Source organism: Bombus bifarius, unplaced genomic scaffold (genome assembly GCF_011952205.1).
Source record: "Bombus bifarius isolate JDL3187 unplaced genomic scaffold, Bbif_JDL3187 scf7180000008521, whole genome shotgun sequence".
NCBI lineage: Eukaryota > Metazoa > Arthropoda > Insecta > Hymenoptera > Apidae > Bombus > Bombus bifarius.
In genome coordinates this window covers 45516-55139 of record NW_022884705.1, presented here as the reverse complement: position 1 = coordinate 55139, position 9624 = coordinate 45516, and the positions used below count along the sequence as shown (strand labels likewise).

Here is a 9624-nt window from a genome sequence, read left to right as displayed (position 1 = left end):
CTATTTTATTTATCACTTTCTTTATAAATATAGTTGTTAATTATTTACATGCGACAGAATATCCCTTCGGATTACAACGTAAACATCTTTTCATAGACATTCAAGTATTAAAAAGGCTTTATTTTCAATGCTTTTATAAATTGTTATTAGTTATTACTTAATAATAATAATTTTCTTCACTTGTATACTATGTATATGTGTGTACAATATTTAACGTATCAAATTTCTATAAAACAGTAACTTCTGAAACAATAGGCTTGATATTGTAAAGATCAAGCAGAAAACAAATTACAAAAACTAAATAACGTAGAACGTAATGCAATGTAATATACACAATCATAACAATATAAAAATATTGTACATTCCTGAAGTTAAAATAAGATGAAAATAGAGAATATAGAAACTGCGCTCTTTTTTACACGAACGATAGGTTCGCAACAGCTTACCTCGTGCAAGTCGTAAAGGAGAAGACCATGGCGTTCGGTGACGTAAACCATCTTGCGTAACATTTTCTAAAAAAAATCATCGATTATAGATTAAACCTGTTTACTCATTGAAATCTATAACAGCATATCGGAAATTTTTCTCTTTTTGTCTTGCTGAATAAATAATGAATGCAGAGCACATATAAAATATGTTTACACAGATTTCAAATACGCACGCATTCACGGGTTGTGACAGAAAAATCACACGTACTACATATTTTCATGGTGCTACTAAATGTGGGCGAATACTGTCTCCCATGAACCACACACATTTTCCACACAAATTCTGATCACGGTATATTATAATACTCACAAGCATACACATAAAATAAAAAATGCAGACGTGAAACAAAACTACATAAAGATTAAGTATTAATAAAGCATCAACTAAGATATCGTTTTATGGAGTAATATGCAATAATACAGATTAATGTACAGCCGCATGAAAAATTGTATTTGCAGCGTCGCATAGCTCTTTTAACTTTTCTCTTTATTTGATGAACGACTTCCCCACATAGAAATATATTTGTACATTACACTGGATCATTAACTTAACGCAATTACTTGATTCATGCATAAGGAAACCATAATTGTTGAATTACGTAGATTTCTTTAGAAGGTAATATATAACAAAATCCCAATTATAACTAATATGGTATATTATTTACAAGACGTTTCCACTTACTGTCTGTCGGGAATGCCAGTCTATGGTAAATATTGGAACTGAAAGTGTGAAGATCCTGAGACATGGATACAATCAATAAAGAAACGAATAAAAATGGGACCAATGAAGGATTGAATAAGACGAATTCGCTCGAGGAATTCTACGCTGGTAGTGGGATCCTTGTGACTGGAGCAACCGGATTCGTGTGAATAGGTATACTGGAAAAACTGATGCGCGTGTGTCCACGCATCGCTGCCATTTTTATACTAATTCGCCCAAAAACTAACGAAACGATAGAACAACGATTTAAAAAGATCATAGATGATCCCGTTCGTATATAATACTTGTTTCCTCCAATGTTTAAGCCTGTCAGGAGCCAAATTGATTGACTGTCATTTCTGGAATTCTCGTTTTCAGATATACGATAACATTAAAGCGAAACATCCCTCAGTTTTGAGCAAAGTTTACCCCGTGAAAGGTGACGTGAGTCTGCCAGATTTAGGTCTTTCGCGAGAAGATAGAAGTCTGTTGTTAGAGAAAGTAAACATAGTGTTTCACTCCGCGGCCACTGTGAGATTCAACGAACCGTTACACGTGGCTGTTAATGTGAATACAAAAGGCACCGCCCGTGTCATCGAGCTTTGGAGCGAACTAAAGCATCCGATTAGCTTCGTCCACGTCAGCACAGCTTTTAGTAATGCGAATCTACATGAGATTGAGGAAAAAGTTTATACGTAAGAATAAGTTATATGATAACGTTGTTCCACGGTTTACGAATATTATATTTGTAATTATAGCTCGAAGAATATGTTCACTTATTATTAATTTTGCAGCACGAGTTTGAAAGCTTCAGAGGTGATCGATATGTGTGACAAATTCGACGAAAGGTCGATTAATGAAATAGAAAATAGGATTTTAAAAACATATCCAAACACATACACATTCAGTAAGAATTTAGCAGAGCAGGTTGTAGCAAGCAAGTGCAAAGATCTGCCAGTTGCAATAGTGAGGCCAAGCATAGTTGGTGCCTCTTTGGAAGAACCATGTCCTGGTTGGATACACAATATTTCTGCATTAACAGGTATTTTTATAAATATTTCTCAATGATAATTGTTCAATACTCGTCATATTTCGGAAAAGTATAGTTAATCTATTGTTAATCTAAAATGAGAGGATTTCCACCAGATCATACTTATTATAGTTCATGTTTGTTGTTGTTCACAATTATGAGAATTCAATCCAATCTATTTAGTGCTACATTTCTGATAATCGAAAATCACAAATAATTTCTAAACCAATTTAATGTTACCAGGTGTCATTCTGCTAGTAAGTAAAGGATGTGCAACAGCGATACGAGGTAGGAGAGATGCAAGATTGGATGTAGTGCCTGTCGATTTCGTAGTCGACACGATAATATGTACTGCATGGCATGTCACGCTACATCCTGATCATGAAGTTAAAGTTTACAACTGCACCAGCAACGCATACCCTTTTAAGTAATATTTCTTACGAATATATTTTAACTAATGTAATTCGATTGTTACAGTATTCCAAAAAAATTCAGTTTATTTAAGTAATGTAGACAATGCGCAAACAAACATAGAAAATAAAAGTCCATTTGTGATCAGAATACGATAATTTAGGAAGATAGTGATGTAATGTAATACTTATTTAATTGCATAATATTTCCTGAGATACTCGGATAGTAATAAACTTTACTTTAAGCGTAATTCGATTGATTGTACAAATGTAATTATTTCAATTCGCAAGATGGGGTCAGATGAAAGATGCCGTGGTGAAATGTGGCATAGAAACTCCGATGAACGATACGCTATGGTACCCGGGTTGTTCAATAATAACTAATAGATATATTTACAACGTTCTGAGTGTAATTCCGTATATTTTGCCTGCGTTCATCATAGATATCTTTTTAAGACTCCGAGGTAGTAAACCAATGTGAGTAAACCTATCGATCCTTGAATAACGAGGACAATCTTTCTGGGACAATCTTTGTGTTCATCTACAATAATAATTAAAAATAATATTTTAGAATGATGAAACTTCTAAAAAATGGCAACAAACTGTTCACATCGGTAGTGCATTTCACCTTGAACGAATGGACTTTTCAACAGGATAACTGTTCCGACTTGGCCAAGAAGGTGAAAATGTTGAATGACAGCGATATGGTCAAACTAGATTTACGGGATATGAATTGGGAGAAGTATGTTGCAACTTACCTAATGGGAATTAGGAAATTTATTCTAAAACAAGAGTTTAAGTCAACAGCCCGACAACGATTATCAAGGTGCGTATAAAAGTATCTTCGTATAAAAGAATAGGAACTTTTATAAATACATATATTTTCGGTTATTTCAGGTTGTACTGGGTACATCAGATCACCAAAACATCCGGTATAATAATTTTGCTAAGGATAATACTATGTTTAGTGTACTGACTATTTTACTGTTTTCTCTTCGAACCAAGAACAATATAAATAGAATTTTATAAATGAGAGATTCATCATTCCTTTCATTTTGTCTTTCCACTCGTTTCATTTCTAAATAAATTCATTTATGACATTGCTTAATAAGGATGTATGTATTTATATACACACGGTTTCTGATTTATCATACATGACAACACCTTTACTCCTCGATGTTTCTAGTACAATAACATCTGCGAACGTTAATACATCACCTTTAAGTGTTTGTTTAAAGATGATTTCTACATAAAAATTCTGCGGCGTGTCTTTACGTTATGCTAAACAACAAAATGATTATATAGAGAAAAATAGTAATATTTACTACTGTTACGACCGATCGCGGAGAGACGCGGTCGCGAGGAAAACGCGTCAGCGAGAGGCGTAAATTCTCGCTACGATTCGGTGAATCGACGCCGCGAAGTAGTCGTTCCCCTGTTTCGGTTAGGATAACAGAGGTGGTTGATTGAATATGACACAGTAGTAAGTTATATTTCACCGTTTATTCCACAACTTATAACGAGGATAGTTACACTGGTGCGTATGTACGAGATTGGTGAATAACCCGCTCGAAGGATGTTGATCGTTCGAAGGATGCGAAAACAGTAAAGTCTTGGGAGACGATGATGTGTCGGAGGAAAACTAAGGATGGGTGTGTCTAGCGCACGGGACCATCGGATTTGTTGGTGCCGATGTTATTTAGGAGAGTGAGGGAATAGGCTTCGTTTTTAATTGGTTAAACGAAGGGTCTTAACCGCCCTCGAGAGAAAGTGGTTAGTGGGAGGAAAGTTGCAGCGTGCGTGAGAAAAACCAGCTTTCCCTTGTCCAGCCGTGGTAGACATTAGTGTTTAGAAATTCTTCGGAACCAGATATTTGTTTTGTTTCAAGGACCTTTTCTAGGAAATCTATGAGATTGATGGACGGTGTTTAAAACTATGGAGGATACGCTGCGAGTACCCGAAGACATCTGGTTGCCACATTGCCCGGTGCGTGGCCTCGGCCATGTGGCGTGTTACGCGACGTAACAACTACTAATAATTTCTATATTAAATCAGTTCACTGAAAATAAATATTTTTCCGTATAATGATTAAAATTTCTTTCTTTTTCCATCAAACAAAAGTTAAGAGATAATTATACTATAACAACAATAATTCATCATTGAAAATTCCTTTGAGATTTAAAAAATGATGATAGCAAATAAATATCTTTTACAATAAGATAGTTCTAAATGCCCACTTTCGTTTCTGAATTGTTTGTTCACAAACCTTGTAGTTCTTTGAGCAGTCGGCGTTAAAATATATAACACCATCGACGAAATAGGAAACAGACGTGGCAGTGAGAACTGGACAAAATGTTACTTTACATAACAAGTCGCAAATAGTATACGTAGGAATTGATGTTCGGGGCACTCACCTCCAATAACCTTGTCATTCACCTATGTTATCGAGGTTATCATTCATTCATCATGTATTAGCCTTCGCTCGTTGTTCGTTATAAAATTATTAAGAAACTATTTTTGATAGAAAGAACGTGTCTTCTCGACACTGGTTACATATATAAGGGGTCACCATGTGATATATACGTGTTGAATAATAATATTCTTGTATTTATCGTTGTATTCCGACTTCTTCTGTCGAGATTCTTCTTGATATAGTACTTAATAGTACTGCTCACAGTCAGCTTATCACGTAACCAAGTAGTAATTTACATAATTTCTAGGCGAACAGTTTCACGAAATTTCGAAATGCGTTAGCACGAATTCGTTAGCGCGCTTCTTTTATCATTACGAATGTCGAATAACAAAGGGGTGAGAAAAGACAGTTTAATGATTTCTATCTGTTCGACCGCCCGCGGAGAGACGCGTTCGCGAGGAAGTGTGCCAACGGGAGTCGTAAATTCCCGTTACGATTGGATAATCGACGCCACGTAGTGTTCGATCCCCTGTTTCGTTTAGGGTAATAGAAGTGGTTGAACTGATTATAACACTGAAGTAACAGGTTACAATATACACATTATTCCAACAACTTTATAGACATAGACATTTACGCACGGTGCATATGGATATAAGTTAAATAGATGACGGATCTAAGGGTGGAAAAGCATTCAAGGGATGTTCACTTATCTAGAAATGGAAAATCAGTCGATTTGATAATGTGGTGGAGGAAAGCTATTGATGGATGTGTCTAGCGCACGGGACCATTGGTTTGGTGGATTGTAATTTTGGCTAGGAAAGCGAGGGCAATAGTCGTTACTTCTAATTGGATAAGAAAAAGGTTGGTGGACAAGGAAGGGTTCTAGTCTCCCCCAAGAGAAAATTGCTAGCGGGAGACACCGTACGTGAGAAAAACCAAATTTCCCGTACCTTCACGGAGTAAACCATAAATTTAAGTAACACTTGAAGTGAAAAGACACTTGTTTGGTCTGAAGGACCTGAACTATGAAAATGCTAAGATTTATGGTAGGTCCTTAAAATTATTGAGGGTATGCAATAAGAGTGTGTAGACATCTGGCAGACATCTTGCCCGCGGCGTGGGGTCTGGTTCGTGTAGAGAGTCACAGGATGTAACACTATCCTTTTATTTATTATTTTGTAGACTTTCCAAAGTCCGCATGTGTAAATCTAAACATTTTTCTGTAAAACCATTATATTTCTTTCCATATGCGAAAAACCTGCTTTTCGTACCTCCGTACATTTTAGCAATGACATCCAACTTCTCACAAGTTTCAAAGACATACATTTCGTTTTTAATGACCTTCCGGAGCATCCCATGTAAGAAAATGTAAAGTTCGAACGCCCGCGGCGTCGGTGTTCTTCACCTTTGCCTGTAGAAAAGAAATCGTAAATAACTATTATAAATCGTCTGTGGTAAACCGCTATGAATTATAATCATGTAAAATCATAGAACATCATATTCTACGAGAACGTTTACAATTTTTACGGCCATGCATGTGCCACGTCATAAATCTTACGGAGATTTTCGTCTTTCTTTTTTAAATAAGTTTTGATATCTCAAAGGTAGTTCGAAAGTGTTTACTACGTAGGATAAATTTCGCTTAACTTTGTAGAAAATATCAGTATTTTAATTGTAAAGTGTTAAGGATTGTAATTATTCCGCAAAATAAAATAAATTTCACTCTTTGAGGAATAATACAAGAAGAATTGGTTTCTGGAGATTGGAAATGGCTTTTATAGTCTTATAATTGAAAGAGTAGAGTATTCGTTCTAAAAACTTTGTGATTTTAATGGTTCATGTTCAGATGATAAAGGGGTTTTCTCAGGTGCGTAACACATGCTTGATGACTCTATTTATGTAGAATCGACGAAAACAAAGATTATATTATAATTGTCAGTCTTAGTTTACGGGTGCTTCCCTCGACGTCAACTTATCGCGCAGTTCTGCCCGAGCGGCCGAGGTAAATGGGCGTGTGAAACAGTGCTCCGGAGAAAGTGCGGCAAGTGGGAAAGAGAAAACTACGAACGGTTACGCCTATAGCCAAACGGTGGAAACCCGTGTCCTATATCAAGAAGGCTAGCAAACTGTTACGCCGGGCGACTCTCTGCCTGGCCCAGGTCACACACCGCGGGCCAGACGGACACCAGATGTCCGCTCTTCCGTACGGCGTACCCTCAATAGCCTTAAGCATCCGTCATAAACCCGAGTCACTTGCCTGCTAAGGTCCTTCAAACAAACATCTGGTTCCGAGGAATTTCTAAAGACTATTGTCTACCACGGCTGGACAAGGGAAGGTTGGTTTTTCTCACGCACGCTGCAACTTTCCTCACACTAACTACTTTCTCTCGAGGGCGGTTAAGACCCTTCGTTTAACCAATTAAAAACGAAGCCTATTCCCTCACTCTCCTAAATAACATCGGCACCAACAAATCCGATGGTCCCGTGCGCTAGACACACCCATCCCTAGCTTTCCTCCGACACATCATCGTCTCCCAAGACGGTACTGATTTTACATCCTTCGAACGGTCAACATCCTTCGAGCGGGTAGACACACCCGCAGATCAGTCACTCAATCATCTCGTACACACGCACCAGTGTAACTATCCTCGTTATAAGTTGTGGAATAAGCGGTGAAATATAACTTACTACTGTGTCATATTCAATCAACCACCTCTGTTATCTTAACCGAAACAGGGGAACGACTACTTCGCGGCGTCGATTCACCGAATCGTAGCGAGAATTTACGCCTCTCGCTGACGCGTTTTCCTCGCGACCGCGTCTCTCCGCGAACGGTCGTAACACAAACCAACTATGGGAAATATTCCACCGATAAGAATTATAAACAAATAAGAACAATATTACATACACAAAACAACAGATACATTAAAAACACGTCAACCAACAAACCAAGGACAGGACTGCTCAGCCACAATAGAAGTTGACATGGAAAACAACAAAGCAACAACTCAACAGGACGAAAGCTGAAAGGTAGCCAGCTATAACAAAAAAAGAAAAATAACAGCCAACCCAGATATGGAACACCAGCGATGGCTGCAAGAATTACCGCTAAGAAACTCCTTCAGCTCGCTAACAGAAGAATTAGACGACGACCCAACAAGCAATACCACAACTCAATCAACACACATTACAAAACCTCCACCAATATTTGTTGAGGCGCAAATAATAGACCCGCTTATCGATCAACTTAACAACATTGTTGGAAAGGATAGTTACAGAATAAAACAAACAAAACTAGAACAAATAAAAATCCAAACAAACACACCAGAAAATTACAGAAAAGTTATAAAAGAATTAAGGGGAAAAAATGCCATATACCACACGTACCAGCTCAAAACGGAAAGGTGCTACAAAGTAGTTATAAGAGGACTGCACCCAAAAATTAACACAAAAAAACTAAGTGACGAATTAGCAAAGATGGGCCACCAAACAAGAACTATAAACAATATTACAAGGTACGATACGAAGCAACCACTACCGCTATTCTTAATAGAATTAGAACCTAAAAATAACAACAAGGAAATTTTCGATATTAAAAAAAATCTTAAACACACTAATCACAGTCGAGCCACCCAGGCAAAAAAAGACACACCACAATGCATGAGGTGTCAACAATATGGACACACTAAAAATTACTGCAACAGGAACCCGGCGTGTGTCAAGTGCGCAGAAAAGCACCTAACAGCGAACTGCCCACACATGGGAAAAATAAACGACGTAAAATGCTACAATTGCGGTGGAAATCACCCAGCGAGTTACAAAGGCTGTCTAGTAAGAAAGCAACTTCAAGGCAAACTTTTTCCGCCGCTTCGTAACAGGACACACAACAATCTCCACACGCAACAGGACAACACAGAACCTACGTCAACACCAAAAACACAGCACGCAAGGAACAATAACCACACTAACATCAACACCGCTAGAAACTGAAGCTACGCGCAAGTAGTCAACCGGTCGTCACCCTTAGACAATCAAGAACAGAACAACCACAGCAACGACACTACAGAAATCAAAGAGTTAATAAAACATTCCATAAAAAACACCGAAATACTCATAAAAATGATAAGCGAACAAAACGAACTCCTCAGACAGCAAACACAGCAGATAACAGTCATGTTACAATTACTTACTAACATGATGAGCAAAAAATAAAAATAGACACGCTTAAAATAGCAGCCTGGAACTCTAACGGGCTACAACAAAGGGCCCTAGAAACTAAAACATTCCTGTATAGCAATAACATCGATACACTACTCGTCTTAGAAACACACCTCACAATAAAAAGCTACATAAAAATACCGCACTACACCATATACGACACCAAGCATCCCTCAGGGAAAGCACACGGAGGGACGGCAGTAGTAATAAAAAACGATATTAAACATCACCTACACAGCCAGGTCAGTAAGGAACATATACAAGCAACTACCGTTACCGTACACACTAACAGCAACCAACTGCAGTTGTCGGCAGTATAGGTACCGCCGCGACACAAAATCACAACGCAAATGTGGGAAGACTAC

At 37.7% G+C, this 9624-nt stretch overlaps 1 protein-coding gene across 1 annotated transcript; it reads left to right on the top strand.

The window, feature by feature from the left end:
• Positions 1–1160: 1160 nt before the first annotated feature.
• Positions 1161–3913, top strand: LOC117213204 (putative fatty acyl-CoA reductase CG5065). The gene is made up of 7 exons (XM_033458560.1): positions 1161–1478; positions 1567–1883; positions 1983–2230; positions 2462–2645; positions 2920–3105; positions 3200–3454; positions 3526–3913. The coding sequence occupies exons 1-7, from the start codon at positions 1380–1382 to the stop codon at positions 3602–3604; spliced, it is 1368 nt and encodes a 455-aa protein (XP_033314451.1). The 5' UTR covers positions 1161–1379; the 3' UTR covers positions 3605–3913.
• Positions 3914–9624: the final 5711 nt, after the last annotated feature.